The 20,000-nt window shown below is 38.2% G+C and overlaps 4 protein-coding genes across 4 annotated transcripts in view; all 4 read right to left on the bottom strand.

Moving 5' to 3' along the window:
• The window catches only part of LOC135224616 (serine/threonine-protein kinase D3-like), a 459,833-nt gene that overhangs the window by 430,607 nt on the left and 9,226 nt on the right, over positions 1 to 20,000 (bottom strand). The window lies entirely within an intron of this gene.
• Positions 4,356 to 4,673, bottom strand: LOC135224858 (uncharacterized). Its single transcript, XM_064264183.1, has one exon. It carries the CDS (start codon positions 4,671 to 4,673, stop codon positions 4,356 to 4,358), a length of 318 nt encoding a protein of 105 aa, XP_064120253.1.
• LOC135224857 (uncharacterized) lies at positions 6,390 to 6,980 on the bottom strand. The gene has a single exon (XM_064264182.1). The coding sequence runs from the start codon at positions 6,978 to 6,980 to the stop codon at positions 6,390 to 6,392; it is 591 nt and encodes a 196-aa protein (XP_064120252.1).
• LOC135224856 (uncharacterized) lies at positions 7,034 to 9,358 on the bottom strand. The gene is made up of 2 exons (XM_064264181.1): positions 9,269 to 9,358; positions 7,034 to 8,449 (listed from the first exon to the last, which is right to left on the bottom strand). Exons 1-2 carry the CDS (start codon positions 9,356 to 9,358, stop codon positions 7,034 to 7,036), a joined length of 1,506 nt encoding a protein of 501 aa, XP_064120251.1.

The following is a 20,000-nucleotide window of genomic DNA, read 5'->3' as shown; positions in this document are numbered from 1 at the left end:
TATTATTATTATTATTATTATTATTATTATTATTATTATTATTATTATTATTATTATTATTATTACTGCTGTTGCTAAGGAATTTGATATACATGGTATTTTTTTATCATTATTGCTGTTTCTTTGGAATTTAATATATATGGTATTTTCTATACGTCTTGTTATCTCATTATTGAATAGCTGGTATATCATTATCATAATTTTACTTATTATAATTATCATTATTACTATTATGTTCGTAAGTGATCTTCATAGAAAGATGGTGTACGTATATGTTTATAAACGTGTTGTTTTCATGTGAAACAGAAGAAAAAGAGAATGGTATGAGCAACAAGGCCTCCATTACGGAAAGCAGCCAAGTACAGGAAATTATGATGACAAGATTAGACTATGAAAGAAAACAGATTTGAAAGTAAAAGAATAAAATAAGTAAGATAAATAATAAATAACCTTTGGAGTGAGAAAGAATTATGTTTGAATTCTCGAAGTCTCAATAACTTATTACAGAGACTATAGGGTTAGAAAGATCATTCCACAACAAGGTCACCAAAGAGATAAAACTTCAAGAAAACTATGTGATATTGGACTTCAAAATAGAAAAGGAAAGACTTACTATCTAGTGCAACGCGGTAAATGGTAAAATTCTGGGCGAGACCCGACCACAAAGGATGATCAAATTCATTAAATATTTTAAACAGAATAACATCTTGGTACCAAAAAACATAAGACACAAAATCAAGTGATTAAAATAAGAAAGAAAACAGCGTTTAACATAATATTAAGTTAAACAGACTGGACCACAAAAAGGCTTGTAATTACTGGATCGCAAAACCCAGACAGAAAAATCAGAACGTTTTCACAAATGAAAAAAAAACTGGGAAGGTTCCTGAAAGCAAATGGTATTATGTGCATTACAGAGCCAGCCATCATACATTTCATGATGTCATTACATTGCTATTTATATAATCAGTTGGAAAGCAGGGGTCAACTTGCTTCATTTCTCTTAATGATAAATAAGGTTTGCATGTCAATATCTCTGCTCTAATAGGATTATATGAAAGACATTTTGTTACACTGCAATTATATAAATAATAAAAATCAGTAATATCGCATCAAACTACAACAAATATGCATACAAATTGAAGAGGAAGCGTTTTTTAAAGTTTCTCATTTCATAGTTGGAGGTAACATTTTCTATAGCAGTAGAATTCGAATCCGTTTTCTTTGTTCAAGAAATCTATAGTATACCTATTTGCCTGCAATTGGGAGTTATAATTTGTTAATTATTTTACTAGATTAATTAATAGTTTGAAATTCTACATACGAAGAGCACGCTAACCTATGATACAGATACTAATAATGGGAGAAGCTAATTTCCCAAGGACTCATGAAACTGCAATTTGTATTAACAGATGTGCAGTTTTACTAAAATGCGAGTATTCAAAAATATTATTTGTCTATTTCATTACGTGCATAATACACACACACACACACACACATATATATATATATATATATATATATATATATATATATATATATATATATATATATATTACACACACTTCCAATTAATAAACCGAACACTGGTCCCAGTATTGATAATCAACTTGAGTAATTGTTCAAGCTAACAGAAAAAACGAAACACTACCCCTGGAAGTTCATCACTCGTGTTGTTTCTAAACGCGTTTAAGAAAACGAAGTTTGACCGGGTAGAGTAAATGGAATGAGACTGGCAACGAACCTAACAGTAGGGTGCGAATTAGTTAAAATGATGCTCATAAGTCAACAGAGAAAGTAGAGGCCACTTGACACTAGGACTCATGAGTCATGAGACGCCTCACGTCATGGGTGAATCAATTGCAAGCAGCTCGACCCTTCTCAGTCAGCTTGGGGATCATCGTCATGCGCCAGTGCCCAACAGGACGATAAGACAATGTGCATAACCATGTTTAAAAATTTCATGAAACTAAATTTTTTTTATTATTTAATCGCAGCACAGGTAATACGCTTGCACGATAAATGACATGCAAAACAGCAATTACTTAATCTCTTGGAAATTTTCATTTAAGGACAGGGTGACAAGACCCCGTCAGACTCCCAGTGGGAAGGTGACTCATGACTCATTCGTCAAGGATTGCGAGACACTCCCACGGCATCTGAGTCCTAGTGTTAAAGTGGTCTGTAAAAACCAACCCCCACCCCCACACACACAATATATATATATATATATATATATATATATATATATATATATATATATTATATGACAGGAACAGAGTGAATCTCAAAGAACGAGAAGAAAGCTAGTATTTGTCTTGAGAATCATCACTTTACCTTACGTCTCTGCGGTTAAAGTCCAGCTTATGTTTTTTGCAATAATTTCTGGGTCATGTACGTGAAAGGCCAAGCAATTCTTTTAGGAAAAGGAAAAGAGCGCCTTGTGGGAAATTTGTTTCGCTCAGTGGGAAGATCGAAGGAATATACTCTACAAAATTACAAGGGTAATTCCTTCCACTGAGTTGTCTAGTAGTAATTTAGTAAATGGTCCTATAAAACGGGCTGTTAAGCACACAATTCTTCCGTGCGCCTAACGTGTTTTCAGACTTGTGCCAGAAAATCCAAAGGATTAATAATTGCTTGTAAGCTTAAGTAGGCTAGTTAAATTCCGGTAAAAAGTAATTTCAGGTAAATGCAATTTAATCTAAATAGGACTATGAATAAATCAAACCAAGGCCATAAAATTCCCAGGGTAGTTCAGTTTGGTCCAGAATTCTATTAAGTTCCGACCCGGTTAAAGTAAAATTAAAGTAAAACTAATCCGAATAGTAATGCTAAGTAAACAGACAGACCTAATTTCGACTAAATTTATTACTACGCCCATATAATTATATAAGCCTTTGTAAAATTATTCAATCTGAGTCTATGCCTAATTAATTCTCACAAACTCCAATATTACAATAGCCTAACTATGTAAAAGGGCTTAAAATTAGTCAAGGTAAAGAAAACAGTGTATTACGTCTTGAATAAGTAAGTTAAGTTAAATAGTAAGTTAAACGTAAAAGACGAAACCGCTTCCTGACGAAAAGTCCGTTGGCTCAAATCAGCCGTCCAATAATGGCGGTCTAGTCTTTGTGGAAAATTAGTATTTGACCTACCTTCAAGTTAACCCAGTTTGGACACACACCTCTTAATTCACGTGTAAACTAATAACAAATCCTATATATTTAATCAGCAAACCCAGCGACCTCTAATCGTATTCGTGGAAATAAATTGGTACGTTGATAAGAAATGTTATTCCACTTACCGAATTTTCCGTCGACCGATCAGTGACGAAGGCTGTTAAAAGTTTTGGTTGCAGATAAGGATTTTGGATAGGATGAGGTTTTAGGATAGGTACAAACAGGAAAGGAGATCATACAAACCAATTATTTAAAGGGTTATTAATTTCTAAACCCTACACAACGTAAATTAAACTTAAAAGGGCGAAGTCGCCGACCTAGTTGTCGCCTTCTTCGCTCGCCGTCCGTTTGAACAAGGCCCAAAAAACCCGCGCGACCTAAGCCTACCCCTTGAAAAGGCCTATGTCAGGTCAATGGTTCTTATCACTCCCCAAATCAATTAAATAATTTCTTAAATAATTTGAAGGGACAGTTAAATCTATTTATTAAATCTATCTATCAAATATTTTAAATGCTAGTAAAGTTAATCAAGTTATTCAAAAATATAAATAAATTAATTTTTCTGCAGAGCTTATACTAAAGAAAATGGGGTATAGTTACTTTTGTCGGCTCTTAGCAGTGACTTCGTTAAAGGTTAGAAAATGTATATGTACAAATAAATTTACAACATCCTCCCGGGGGAGATAACACAAAACACACAGTTTTGTGTTAGGTTAAACAGCTTCATCATTAATCAACTGCTGTAAGAATCGCCTCGAGTTGGTGGCGGCTCTTCTCTTCGGTCTCTCTTCTGCTTGATAGCCTTCAGCATTTTGACTGTCTCCTAAATTTTTCTCCGCAGCTTCTACAGTATACATATCCTCTGGCTTAGAGACCTCCAGTGGGTAAAGTTTGTCAACTGACCTAGTTGTCTCTCCATTGCTGGTCTGTAGCTTCACAACTCTGACCAGTCCATCAGAGCTGGGCATCAGCTGAATGACCCTTGCCAATTTCCACATGCAACGAGGGGTGTCATTATGTACTAACACCACATCTACTTTAATCTTGGTTTGGAACGGTTGGGTTGGATCCCCATTGAAATAGTGTCTATCTCTCTGGGACTGCAAGTTATTCCTTCTCCCTACTGTTCCCTGGAATGCATGTATTACCTGAGATACAAACTTGAATCTCTCATTACATTGTTTTGTGGTCAAGCTCAAAATCTGGGTCATTCAGGTAGTCCCGGTCTATGGTAGTGGGTAACGAGTTTAACCGGTAGCCACACAACAGGTGGGAAGGGGTAAGGGCATCGACGGTATCTGGAGATGTAGCATCGTCATATGTAAGAGGTCTATTGTTAATACGACGCTCTATCTCAGTGACAATGGTATTCAGTTCATCAGAATTAATCCTCTTCTTGAATATAGCTTTCTTAAGTGCTGATTTCACACTGCCAACCATCCTCTCATAGAAGCCTCCTTGATGGGGTGCATAGGTGTGATGAATGTCCATTTACAATTTTCCCTAGTCAGTGTGGACTGTACGTCAGTGTCATCATACAAGGACTGAATCAAGGAAGAACCAGTTTTGAAGTTAGTGGCGTTGGTCAGAAATCATTCGACGAGGGGCAGATCTTCGTGCAGTGAATCGCCTGAAGGAATTGAGAAAAGCAGTGCTGGTTAAGTCTTTTACCACTTCCAGGTGACAAGCTCGTTGTTGAGGTACAAGTGAATACGACTATGTAAACCTTGTCTAGTTCTTTAGTGGCTGGATTGCAGATAAGAATTTGTCCAGTCAAATCTACTCCGGTCACCTCAAATGGCCGGAGACTGTTCACTCTGCAAGCCGGTAGAGGTGGCGGAGGAGGCCTGCGCAATGCAGGTCCTTCCAGACGGTTACATAGGTGACACTTCGTTTTCATCTTCTTGACACACTGTCTCAGTCTTGGTATCCAGTATTCTTCTCTCACCTTGCAAATTGTGTCTTGAACGCCTGCATGAAGAACATTTTCATGTGCTTGAATGACTATAAGTCCAGTCAAAGGAGAATTTGGAGGTAAAAGCAGAGGAAATTTACTGCTATATGGAAGGTGGTCCGCATTTTGTAGTCTCCCAATTGCATCGCAAAAGTCCATTCTCATCCAGGAACAAGCCTAGGCTTTTAATTCTGGCTGGAATTTTGTGGGAATTCTTGTTAAGATATGACAACTCCTCTGGGAAATACTGACTCTGTGTGAAGCCAATAAGAATTCGTAATGCCTCTGAGTTCTGTACTTCGACATTTTACAGAGTTTACGGGTCCCGAGTTCTTAGGTTACGGACCTCCCCAATGGTACGTTTAAGGAGCCTAGTGAACTTAACTACTAGCTTAGTGACATTTATAAGTTTAGGAAGGGAAGCGAACCTACGGATCTCTATGGGACAAGTAGCTCGTTCACTGACAACTCGTAGTTTTAAAAACTTTCTTCAGGGGTTTGTTTCAGGTCGGGTTAGCATGTAGATACATCTGCCTGCTCTGGCCACATCTCTGGGTTCGGGAGCCAACTTGGGCCATGGAACCAAATTTGACTTTTCTTAAAACTGCCGCATGGAAATTCCTCTAGAGACAAGGTCTGCTGGGTTTTCTTCACCAGGTACATAGAGGTACCTCACTTCAGTGACCTGACTTATCTCATTCACCCTGTTGCGGACATAGATGTTTTTAGATTTGTTGTTCTGAATCCAATGTAGGGCAACTTTACTGTCAGACCATATGACAGTGTCAGTAATCTTGACACCATCGGTAGTGAACATGGTTCTGAGGTAGTCAGCTATTTTGACTGCACTATAGTTGGCAGTCAGCTCAAGTTGTGGTATGCTTTTCTTTTGAGAGGGGCGACTCTTGCTTTAGAGAAAACTAGGTTCGCACCTGCGTGTTGGCCATCAAATAGGCTGCAGCCCCATAGGCCTTTTCACTAGCATCACAGAATACGTGAAGAGAGTAGTTGGTCCCTCTGTTGGCTGTGAAGCGTGGGAAAATTCCTGGTATGATATGTTCTCGAGGTCTTTTTTGATCTTCGACCATCTTCTTGAAGTTCTGGTGGCAAAACATCATCCCACCTTTTAGATAGTTTCCAGATCTTTTTGCATAAGAACTTTGGCTCGTACAATTATGGGAGCAAACAATCCTAGAGGGTCAAATACTTTTGAAAGGTTGCTCAAAAGTAGCCGTTTGGTAAGCGGAGCTTCCTCAAAGGTAGGGGGTTTTTATGCTTAAGTGGTCAGTCTTGTAGTTCCAATGAAGTCCTAGAACTTTGACAAGATCTGAGCCTTCTGTTGTTCCATCACCTTCTTGTTTTAACATTTCGTTGAAGGTTGGGTCATTACTGATCCATTCTCTTAAAGGCATTCCGGCATCTGACAGGACTTCCTTTGCAACCTTGTAAAGGCTGTAGACGCTGACTGTTGTTGGTAAGGAACCAATTAAGTTGTCCACATAAAATTTGGTCATGAGGAAACTAACTTCAGGTGAAGTGGGGTAGGTTTCAAAGTGATGTTGCAAGGCTGACTGGAGTAAAAAAGGTGAGCAGGTGGCTCCAAAGAGAACTGATCTAAACCTATAGGCTTGAAGGTCCTTTTCATTGTTAAGATCTTTTAGCCAAATGAAACGTGTATAATCACGATCCCTAGGTTGGAGACCTACCCGTAAGAAGGCTTTGCTGATGTCTGCCGATACCGCAAATGGGTCGAGACGGAATTTCAACAACAAGTCGGTTAAATGACTAGTCAAGGATGGGCCAGAGTATAGGCAATCATTCAGGCTAGGGGCCTGCTTGTCCATCCGGGCACTTGCATCAAATACAATACGAATGGGCGTTGTAGTTGAATCCTTAATCACAGGTAAATGGGTAAATAATGGACATTTGTCCGGTTTTGGTCTTCTTCTGGCACTGTTTCAATGAAGCCGAGAGACAGTTGTTCTTTGATGATCTGGTCATAAATTTCCAGATACTTATTAGTTTGTTTCAGCTTGTGAATAGTACTGTTCAGTCTTTTCCTCGAGAGTGCTAAGTTGGTAGGGAGTTGTTTCTTATCGACTTTCCAGGGGAGAGATACCTCATATCGTCCTTCAACCATATTGATGGAATTCTTGAATTCTTCCAGTACAAATTTATCCTCAGGTGACATATCTTGATCAACGATTCCGACTGATCCTAGGGTCCAAAGCTGTTGGATGGGGTCTTCAGCAAATTTGCTATCAGACATCTCAAGTGGTATCTCTAGAGCAGCTTTGGAAGGTTCATCAACTGCTAGTCTCATTACAGTTACAGAATGAGCACTGATAGGGGTGTCATTACTAGGCAGTTTACCAGCGACCAGATATCCTAAGGAGGACTCAATCAGGTTCACTCCGTTTGCTTGTGGAGAATGGATAAAGTCAAAGTAGTGATCTATGCCAACAAGCAGTTTCACCTGGTCAATCTGACTACTTGACAAGTTAGGATCAGCTAGGGTGACATTCTGGCTCTTCAGTTCAGACACTATCTTACAGAGTCCACGAGGCCTAGCGCTCTGAGGTAATTTAGGTACGACAATAGCCTTTAAAGTTACAAGGCTGTCATCGTTTACCCTGACAGGTACAGTGACCGTACTATATTCTCTAGGCTCTTTGGTATCCCAGAACCCACTGATGCTCAGCTGGACAGGGTTGTCTCGTACAAGTTTACACTCTTCCACTGCCTCTTGTGTGATGAAGGTGCGTTGCGCCCCAGAATCAAACAGTGATCTAAGTTCCTTGGTGTTGCCTGAGGGCGGACACACCACTTTCATTAAGGCGGTAGGGAGAATTCCACTTGTTTGTGACTTTAAGTCTTTGTCACTGTCATTGTCTCCACAATAGTTCACAGCAGAGACCTCAGTTGAGGAGTCAGGGCACAATGCTGAATGGTGTAGTCCAGTTTTACACGACAGACATTTGTGGAACTTCACCAGACAATCGGTGGTCTTATGGTTAGGTGAAGTGCATTTCACGCAACGATTTTGTGCGGTAAGTCTTGAAATGCGCTCTTGTGTGGTCTTGTAAATGTCACACTGGTAGGCTTTATGTTCTGGTCTATCACAGAATACACAACTTTGAGTTCTAGCGGTCTTATTAGGCTGTCCTGGAGTGACAGAAATACTCAGATTCGTAACTTCGTTTTTCTTAGGGGTGTAAGAACTAACCTGAGTTTTGGTCTTCTGATTACCTGGTCTATTGGAACTTTGTTGGTTAGGCTTGGGTTTGCTATGGGAGTAATCCTTGTTCTTATCCTGGGTTCAAAATCCAAAGAAAGACAAGGTCAGATTATCTTTCCTAGCCCCTCTCTAATATCTAGGAGTGAGGGGTAGTCCTGTCCACACTTGTTTTGGATTTGTTCTTTCACCTTGCCAGGTAGTTTTTGAAAAACTAGAGGTCCAAGCGTCCAGGTACAGTGATCCGAATTAGGTCTGTTTCTTTCTATGCCTCTAACATATTGTTCAAGTTTAGTCCAGAAGCCATGTAGTGAATCCAGGTCTGCAGAAGGTTTAGGCAGGCCTGCTAGTTGACAAATTAGAGATGAGATTATTTTCTCTGGATTAGCATAAGTTTTCTTCAACAGGTCAATGGCGTCTAAATAGTTTCATTCGTGACAAGAATATTTTTAATCAGAGTTAGAGCTTCACCCTTCAAACATCCCTTCAGGTAATTAAATTTGTCAACAGCTCTTAAGTCTGGACGAGAGTGAACGTTAGACTCGAAAACATCCCAAAAAGGGGGGCCATTCTCCATCGGTCCCTTCAAATTCCGGTAGTGATAAAGACGGCAACTTAACCTTATGCCATGGCAAATAAACTCTGTTGCAATACTCCTCTGGGGTTTGGCTTCCATGCAAATGATTTTTAGTTTCTCCAAAACTTCAGTGCTCTCTGTGATGACTTGGTTGGCATGACCCCGCTTGTAGTGAGCTGTGTTCTATCAGGGTCTTGCTTAGAGAACCCTTCTTCTCCAAGTTGAACTAAGTACTTAAAGTTGAGTTCTTCATACTTCTTTATTTGAGACTCTAGCCTAAGACGATATGTCTCCAAGGTCGAGGACTCAACATCACTTACCCTTTGAATCAAGTCCACAGCAGTTGTGCACAAATCCTTGCAGTTTTCCTCATAAAGTCGGAGGGAATATGCTAATTGTGTCGCAGACATTTTATGAGTTTAAAAGGTAACAAGACAAAAATCCCTGGACAACAACACAGGCCTTAAAACATCCCGCTGAGGATGCCAATCTCCTTTGTGGGAAATTTGTTTCGCTCAGTGGGAAGATCGAAGGAATATACTCTACAAAATTACAAGGGTAATTCCTTCCACTGAGTGTTCTATAGTAGTAATTTAGTAAATGGTATAAAACGGGCTGTTAAGCACACAATTCTTCCGTGCGCCTAACGTGTTTTCAGACTTGTGCCAGAAAATCCAAAGGATTAATAATTGCTTTGTAAGCTTAAGTAGGCTAGTCAAATTCCGGTAAAAGTAATTCAGGTAAATGCAATTTAATCTAAATAGGACTATTGAATTAAATCAAAACCAAGGCCATAAAATTCCCAGGGTAGTTTCAGTTTGGTCCCAGAATTCTATTAAGTTCCGACCCGGTTAAAAGTTAAAATTAAGTAAAAACTAATCCCGAATAGTAATGCTAAGTAAACAGACAGACCTAATTTCGACTAAATTTATTACTACGCCCATATAATTATATAAGCCTTTTGTAAAATATTCAATCTGAGTCTTATGCCTAATTAATTCTCACAAACTCCAATATTACAATAGCCTAACTATGTAAAAGGGCTTAAAATTTAGTCAAGGTAAAGAAAAACAGTGTATTACGTCTTGAATAAGTAAGTTAAGTTAAATACGTAAGTTAAAACGTTAAAAGACGAAACCGCTTCCTGACGAAAAGTCCGTTGGCTCAAATCAGCCGTCCAATAATGGCGGTCTAGTCTTTGTGGAAAATTAGTATTTGACCTACCTTCAAGTTAACCCAGTTTGGACACACACCTCTTAATTCACGTGTAAACTAAAAACAAATCCTATATATTTAATCAGCAAACCCAGCGACCTCTAATCGTATTCGTGGAAATAAATTGGTACGTTGATAAGAAATGTTATTCCACTTACCGAATTTTCCGTCGGACCGATCAGTGACGAAGGCTGTAAAAGTTTTGGTTGCAGATAAGGATTTTGGATAGGATGAGGTTTTTAGGATAGGTACAAACAGGAAAGGAGATCATACAAACCAATTATTTAAAGGGTATTACAATTTAATCCTAAAACCCTACACAACGTAAATTAAACTTAAAAGGGCGAAGTCGCCGACCTAGTTGTCGCCTTCTTCGCTTGCCGTCCGTTTGAACAAGGCCAAAAAACCGCACGACCTAAGCCTACCCTTGAAAAGGCCTAGTCAGGTCAATGGTTCTTATCACTCCCCAAATCAATTAAATAATTTCTTAAATAATTTGAAGGGACAGTTAAATCTATTTATTAAATCTATCTATCAAATATTTTAAATGCTAAGTAAAGTTAATCAAGTTATTCAAAATATAATATTAATTTTTCTGCAGAGCTTATACTAAAGAAAATGGGGTATAGTTACTTTGTAGCTCTTAGCAGTGACTTCGTTAAAGGTTAGAAAATGTATATGTACAAATAAATTTACAACACGCCTGTAGCGTTCAGGTAAGAGCATAACGGAGAAATACAAGGCGTCATAGAGGGGTATGGTAGGTAGAAGGAAAAATTCACAACGACGAATCAAAAAAGTATGGTTAATAAGCATTTGAAAATTGATTCATTGGACGTGAAACTATAAAATCACATTTATAATGTAACTGCAACGGAAATTGACCAACCCGTTTCAGAATGTTAATAAATCATTCGTTATTTATCTTTCTCTCTGGCCCTCTCTATTGTTTGTATGGTGTTTTTACGTTGCATGGAACCAGTGGTTATTCAGCAACGGGACGAACGGTTTTACGTGACTTCCGAACCACGTTGAGGGTGAAATTCTACCACCAGAATCTGGCTCTCTACAGCGAATAATACACTGGATGAATGGTTCCCTTAGTATTGGTGTCCCTAGTAGAGGCGCTGAGAATAGAAGCAATGCGGAAAAATTAACGTAAAAATATGAACATTTCAGTAGTCAAATACAAATCATAATAGTAATATATGAGGTTTTCATGTGTGGTATGTATTACCAAGAGAATGGCTTTGGTTTGTATATTATCAAGTCATTACAAAGGGCAAAAATAAGTAATTATGTCAAAGGGTAAAGGTGCGTTTAGATTGGAGATTAAACTCTCCCGAGAGACGGTTACTCTCACGCGACTTTCTCTACAGCGTGTTTACACTACCAGCAAGTTTTTCTCTCCGAGAGCTGTGAGGGTGTCGCGAGAGAGTGTCCGAGAGTCGGGTAAGATTTATCGCGCATCTATTTACACTGGAGCCAGTGCCAGTCGACAACTAGCGAGGGTTGAGAGAACATGTCTCAAAAGTGCCGTGTTGCTGCTGCATTAATAATTATGAACGAAGTGAAAAAGAAAAGGAAAAGAAGTATGTGGGTCCGAAAATGGATAAGCAGAAGGGGAGAAGATGGAGCACATGCAAAATTATTAAGAGAATTGTTTGAGGAAGATACATTGAGCTATAAGAACTTCGTATGTATGAGCCCTGAAGTCATCTTTTTTTTTTTTTTTTTTTTTTTTAATCGGAAAAGTCAGCTTCAAGTTCAGCCCCCTGGAGATTCTATAAGGAGAAGATGCACTTGACAACTGATAGCCCTCCAAGGCTGCACTTGATGAAATGAGCTTCCTAGGGCTTTTTGAAGCATCCCCATTCATTTCTCATTATCTCCTATGTTGCACCGAAATGCATCGTGTTCTTACCTGAATATTACATATTATATGTAGTACTGAAGATTACATATCATTTAGTATATACTTATAAAGAAAGTAAAGTTTTTTTTTTGCTTACATTTGAAGGACAAAGTGCAAAAATTTCTGTTTTTACCAAAAGCATTACAAACAACTGACTGGAAGTGTTTGAGTCTAAAATGTCCGGTATAAGCAAGAAAATTTCAGCCCGAGGACCAAAGACAAAGAATGACTAAAAAGAAAGAAATAAATAACAGAATGCGGCGATGACAAAGAGCCGCCGAAAAAAAAAAATCCTGCACTTTAAAAGAAGGAAAAATAAACAAGGGAAAGAAAAGAAAAATTGCTTCATCCCGCACTCATGTTCTCTCGCGAGAGTAAACGAAAACTTTCACAGATCTGAATATTCACTGAATAGAGTGGAGAGCTACAACCTAGCTCTTCGAGCGTGCTGTCTAGACTGTTTAGACTGTAGCGCGCGCGAGAGAAGAGAAACACTCGCGAGAGTAGAGAGAAAATCTCGGAGAGTACTCTACAGCCTGTTTACATTCCATAGAGCAGTTGTCTGAGAGCAACTCGCGGAAAAAAATCTCCAATCTAAACGCACCTTTAGAGTGGTGACTCCGCTTTCCATCAATCCTCTGTAGCACTCTTTCAAGTCAATATTCCGTCCTCTCATATGCAATCAAAATCATGAGCATATCTTTTGGAAATGACTAGTTAAGTTAGCCCATCAAAACAACAAGTTGGTGTCAATATCAAAAGGTCGCTTTTAGATGTACTTAGCTCTATGGGGTATGCACAACAGATTACCGGGCAGTTAATTACCCAACCAGCAGTGAAAACAGCATTTTGGCTTTAGTAATATGCTTCTGGCGGCAGGATGGGGGACCCAGGTCTCGAACACCTTAAGTATATGCTCCCACCCTTAGACACTTTCAACTATATCTTCAGATGTCTTTAATAACTAAAGTTTATCCAATATACTGTCAGTACGTAGCAAACCCTACACCATTGGTCCAATATCTGGCAATTAATATAAATATTTATCTCATCAGGTGTAAGAAAACTAGGCTACGAAGCCAAGCACAGAAGCTCCTATACATTTATCTATCACAATCTCCATAATACAGTGTCATTATTATTAATTTTCGTGTAAGACGGAGTTGAAGTAAATTTAAATACGTCAATAAAGTGCATAGATGAGGTAACCTCACCTTTAAAATGTTTATATATATTCACATATATACTATACATAAATGTGTTTGTACAAATAACGTTTCATCCGTTAACTGACTTCCAAAGCACTAAATTGCATTGTTAATTTCTATACGTGTATAGTTTGTACCATAATAGCTTACTGAAGAGATTAAATCATAGCATTGTTTCCCTGAACAATAAGGATCCCGTTGAATAGCTTTCCTAATTCTATCTGAATCGTATTTTAATACGAAATCGAACCAAAAGCCATTGTAGGTGAGGAACAAGAATACTGAATTTACGGGTCTTTAACAACACAAAGTAAGCACTCAACTCAAACAGCTTCCTGAAATACTTGAGTGACCTAATGGATAATGGGTTTATATGAAGCAGAGGCCAAAGAAAATTTCGAAACTTTGGGGAGTTGGAATAGTTTGCTCTTTCGCAATGCTTGACGTGCTTGCCTTTACAAGGCTTTTTAGCCACTTATTTCCAGACAATACAATGTAAGTGAACCCTATGATTCGTAGGCAATCATTTTCATAAGCTTAAGTAAATGGCAATGCTTCTATTGTGGGTAAGTCACCCATAGTTTACTCTGGTGACAATCAACCCTCACTGTAGCCCAATGACGTTCGCACCTTTCCCATGAAATCTGCTTTAAGTTTCACCCAAAACAAATTTGAATTTAATTTTTGTTTCTAATTCAAAAACTTCTATTGTTTTATTTTTGTCTTTTATTAAGGCGGGGCTTGAATCCTGCGATGCTGAAGTTTCCTCTTTCATCCTGGATTGAGGCCAGCAAAAATGTCTATGTCGATGTCTATTAATTGGCCTCGGACGCTAAATATTTTCAATGGAAAATAAATGACTGAATTTTATTGGAAATCTTCATAACTGCTTTTGTTTCCCTACGGCGAACAAACGTATGGCGAATGAGATTTTTCATACTCCAACATCTATTTTCTGTGTATAAATAAAGGCTTACATAAGCAATGATATATGGATATCAATTAGCACAAGCGGTAAAAATTCCTGCTTATAAAGATCCTAATTAATTCACATTATAAGAACTGCTCTGTTCCTAATACACAGATTAAAATACTACGTTATTGGGGGTTGATTAAAGTAATTAAAGACAAGCGATTATTGAAATCAATAACTACGGCAGCAACAATTATAACCAAATACCGGTGCCCTCTATTTCCATTTCATCAAAGATTTTTACTCTATATACGTCGTCTGCCTCCTTACCAACACTATTTAGAAATATCATTAGCATGTTCTTTACACATTTATTCATTCGGAATCAAAATTTCACGATTATTATTCTTCTCTAAAAATATACTATCTACATATTCATTTCCTCTTCCACCAGAGAAATGTCTATAAAAAAGCATCCACGTTAAACAAAAGCCATTGTTTTCTCTATTCGTCTATCTGTGATTTTGTGGACTATGAATAGGGAAAACCTACAATTAAATTGTCCCCCTTTTATATTCTTTCAAGCTCTCTTACTTCAAATTAAGGAACTATACCAAACATACCTCTATATATTATGTAAAACTTTATACACATACAATGAGCTGAATGTATGATGATACATACATACATACACTGCAATATGAGTCCCACCGCTGACCCTTACCTTGTCATGTACCTTACGAAATTCCTTGTATGCATATAATCACACGTTATATTCTATGAAAAGTTTTGTTGTTGATGATAATTAGTCTTATTTCTTAATTTTTTCATTATATTTGTTTACATTATGAGTCCTCTGATTATATTCTATTTTCTATATATGTGTTGTGCTGTACAAAGTCTTATGTCAGTTTTCTAAGACATTGGGGAATCTCTCTTTCTGAGATGATAGGCCTACTTCCCTCCTGACCCTAAATCAGTTAACGGCGCGACTGGCTCCGTGCTCAACCGTTTCACCACGGAAGGAGCCAAAGGGCATGGCAACACATCCTCAAGAAAGCCCCACAAAGGGGTAGGCCGGGATTGCAAGATGAAAGTGTCCCATGCCATTTGTTTAGCACTTGACAAACCATAAAATACAAAATATAAACCAAAATATTGAAGCTCAATCTCAGGGTTACACAGATCTTGTTTCCACATTATTTTCAAGAATACGATACTTTATGGGAATACCTCCAGTGAAAAACCTTCATCTAAAGCTAGTTTTGGAACGGACAATAATACTGTGTTCAGGGAACTTTAAAATGCAGCGGCTGTAATGGTATGATATATGATTTTTCATAAAAACACTAGTTATATCTCCGCTTCATGAAGCGTTCATGAGATCGAGATCTTCCAGGATACAGGTGTTTCTAGTAGGTCTGCCTTCTACCCAAACGAAGTCCAACAACAAGATTATCGTCATGGAATACGTAATAAACTATGGATAACCAAACAAGGCAAATTGTTCCTCGTATGACGAATGGAATTCGCGCTCGGCTACCAATCCCGAAGTTCGATCCTCAGCTCGGCCAAAGCGGAATTAGAGGAATTTAATTCTAGTCATAGAAATTCATTTCTCGATATAATGTGGTTCGGATCCCACAATAAGCTGTAGGTTCCGTTGCTAGATGACAAACTGGTTCCTAGCCACGTAAAAATATCTAATCGTTCGGGCCAGTCCCAGGAGAGCTGTGAATCAGCTCACTGGTCTGATAAAACTAAGATATACTTAACTTAACCAGGCAAAATCCCAAATAAACTGCAGCAAAGATGGCTGTTTTTTGCTTCTACCTCAAAAAAAAAAAAAAAAAAAAAAAAAAAAAAAAAAAATTCTTATCTGGCATTGATTTCCATGATCCTTGTAACCTTCCTTTTATAGAACATAGAATTCAAGCCAAATGCCAAGCGCTGGGACCTAAGAGGTCATTCAGAGCTGAAACTCTAACAGTAAAAAAGTTTGAAAGGTGACCGGGAGGAAAACCTCAAAGCAGTTACGCTATGAATCAATTGTTAGAAGCGGGTGTAAACTAAGGGAAGAAAGAGATTATGAACGGAGGTACAGTAAAAGGAATGAAAAGGGTTGCAGCTAGGGGCCGAAGGCAAGCTGCTTAGGTAATGCCTACAGTACACCACATGAGGTGCACTGACGACACTAAACCCCTACGACCTTCCTTGTTTGAAAAGCGTTCCTTGGGTATTCCGCGATTGAATGCCATCCTTTCCCTTCGCCCTCTACAGAAAGGCTACAGCAGGGCAATCAGATTCCCATTCCATCGGCTTTACAGCAACACGAAACCAAAATAATTTCGAATAGGGTACCCAACTGCCAACGACAAGCTATCAAGGTAATCATGTCCATTATCACGTTACATTCCTGCTTCTGTCATAATTTGGGCCATTAATCTTGGCCAATGCCGGTTTCGCTTAATATTCATTTGGCGCAACAGAACAAATGACACTTTGATAACGTCATCTGTTTATGAGAATACGTTGTCATTAAACGAGCGCTCCTTTTTTTTCGGTCGCTAGGTGAGAGCAAAACACATTTTTTCCCAGTCAAAATGCTGCCCGGAATGTAGCTAGCAATGATTTTGAGATTCCTCATGATGTATGAAACGTACTTAGCTTAAACGTCATGCGATCAAGTCTCAGAGTACTGATAAGGATACTTATTTTTTTCTTTTGCGGAAGAATTACTGAGCCTTCTCTTGTCATCAAGAATTATGCTTACGATAACTACAGGAAATAAATCATGAGTTTCAATGTCCAGTTATTGTCTTTCATAATTAACAACGGAATTTTTATGTTTTAAACGAATAATACAAAGAAAAACTATTAAGCACAATACTGAACAAAGCTAATCATAATCTACTATCTTAAGCGATCTTTCTTTGAGAGACTACTTAGTATGATATATGTATTTATGTATGTATTATTTCCGAAGACCCTCTTTCCAACATACTTCACTAAAAAGAATGGCTGTCTGGATGAAAGACGCTTATTCTTTGAAAGAATACAGTAGTATTAGTATTATTATAATGTTGATTATAGTATCATAACTTTATTAAAAATGAGTAAACATCATTTGGTTATTCGGACGAGCAAAAAAGAAAGATTCGCACTTCAATGATCTCTGATCGAAGGCGGAAATACCATCAGGCGGATACTAGAGGTTCATGAAAAGCACACCCAAAAGTTATTAGCCATTCAGGAACCTCAACGTCAATTAAGAGCGAAATAATCCCACCGTCCTTTGTGCCAGCATGAAAAGGCAGATCGCAGGCCACTGAAAACGGACCTTTTGCGGTAACAGGATGGTCTTTTCTATTTTCTGGATACAGGGATGTATGTGTCGTCTCCAAATCGGGTAAGTAGATTTTTCTTGATTCAAAATTAGCCATCCTCTCCAGAATGAATTATAGCACAGAGAACGTCACTTATATATATAAAGCCCCGTCCACACGGTCGAGCTTTGCCCGATGTGAAGTCAGAAGCGTGAAAGTGTCCGATGTTTCTCTGCTTCTGACGTCACATCGAGCAGAGTTCGCTCGACAGAAGCAGTGAATTATATACCCGGTGGTTAACTGACTGTGGTGGTCACATGCAGGTTGGAGAAGGGGTGTGATTAACAACATCACCCCTATGCAGATACTGAGAACCAGAATGCTAACAAATTCTGGCGGAATTCCCACTACGGGAACAGTGGCAGATGAAAGTTTTATCTTGTAAGTCTTGTGGAAAAGAACACTGTATATACTAACCAGAAACAATCAAGTGTGAGTAATTAAATCAACGCTAAAAGTAATTCGAAAAATAATCTAGTCAAGAGAAACTTTGTTTCAGTATATCTCAGAGGGACGTGTATGTATATGAACTGACGTCACATCGAGCAGAGTTCGCCTCGACAGAGCAGTGAATTATATACCCGTGTTAACTGACTGTTGGTGGTCACATGGCAGGTGGCAAGAAGGGTGATTAACAACATCACCCCTATGCAGATACTGAGAACCAGAATGCTAACAAATTCTGGCGGAATTCCCACTACGGGAACAGTGGCAGGTGAAAGTTTTATCTTTGTAATCTTGTGGAAAAGAACATGTTATATACTACAGAAACAAGCAAGTGTGAGTAATTGAAATCAACGCTAAAAGTAATTCGAAATAATAATCTAGTCAAAGAGAAATCTTTGTTTCAGTATATTCTCAGAGACGTGGTGTTTATAGTGAACTGAATATAGAATTTAGGCCAAAGGCCAAGCACTGGGACCTATGAAGTCATTCAGCGCTGAAACGGAAATTGACAGGAAAAGGTGAGAGTTGAAAGTAAGATGGAAGAAAGAGAATATGACCGGAGGCACAGAAAAAGGAAATAACGGGGTTGCAGCTAGTGGGCATGAGGGACGCTGTAAAGTTCTAGTGTACCACACGAGGTTTACTGTCAACTCTGTTTTCAACCTAAGAGCGAGTTCGAATCCCAAAAGGAAGAAGGGGCTTCTCCAATTATTTCTCTTTCCAATTTAACCCACGCATTAATAAGAATACGTAACTGTGGCTCTCAAAATAACTTTTGTGGTGAATGTCATCAAAAGATTCTATACGTAGAAGATATATGTTTAAACTGCGTTTATCTAATAACATTACGGCAACGATCCGTACCATGCGAGAGCATTTTATTAATACTATATTACTAAATGAAATAAATAAAAAAGGGAAAATATTTAATCAGGGTGAGAAAATGACCATAACGGGATTTTCGTCATTGTGTGGATTCCCGAAAGGACAAATATATACATCAATAACACTGGGATGTCACCAACATGAACATGAGAGAGAGAGAGAGAGAGAGAGAGAGAGAGAGAGAATTTTGCAAAATTTAATTGGCTTGTGACAAACACAGACTCGTACCCAACAATTAATTGATTTAGACGTTGAAGATACTCAGGTTATGTCAAAGGGAAGCGACATGGCATCTTCGAGCTTCGATACAATCATAGGAAATTGGTCTTGAATGAATTCCACCTCGGAAATGTTCCTAGTTAAGTTTTGACACAAAATCGAATGACTTTGAAGTATACTAAGACTGTGACTTCTGACATTAAAATATTCATTTACATAAATAAAAAAAATAATAATTCAACGAAGACATCTTTAATCCAGAGTAAAGGTGAAGATAAGGCAGTAATCCTGATAATAATCTTAATAATTAATATAAAAAAATGTAACAATTCTCTTATTATATAGCCTCAAACCTTAAAAATCTTCAAAACAGATACTGTCAATCTTCACACAAACGAATACTTCACCTTCATCTCGCACTTTTTTTTTAAGCGCCATTTTCAGTCCTCACTTCGACCAACATTTACCAACTATAGTTTATAACGTTCTTGTTTAATCTTTTCTTCTAACTGCTGTTAATTGGATACCAATTTATACCATGCAAAAGAACACGCATTTCAATCATGTATCGTATGTAAACTACTGAACCGAGCACATACAATTTTCTTGGAAATAGTAATTTTTTTTCTTTGCACCCTTGTGTAATCACAGGAGTCCAGAAACTTTCGCTTATTCGCGTGGATTCGCTATGCGCATTGGGAAAGTTGTTCGCTGGCGAAAATCACTGTCCATTTCTTACAAACTCATACCAGAGAGAGAGGAGAGAGAGAGAGAGAGAGAGAGAGAGAGTCATCTGAAATTTCCATAAAAGTCTCTACCTTCATCCCTGCATCACCCTAATATATACTATTTGCGACTTCTGTA

This window comes from Macrobrachium nipponense, chromosome 12, assembly GCF_015104395.2.
Source record: "Macrobrachium nipponense isolate FS-2020 chromosome 12, ASM1510439v2, whole genome shotgun sequence".
NCBI classification, from domain to species: domain Eukaryota; kingdom Metazoa; phylum Arthropoda; class Malacostraca; order Decapoda; family Palaemonidae; genus Macrobrachium; species Macrobrachium nipponense.
This window is presented reverse-complemented; position numbering and strand designations above follow the sequence as displayed.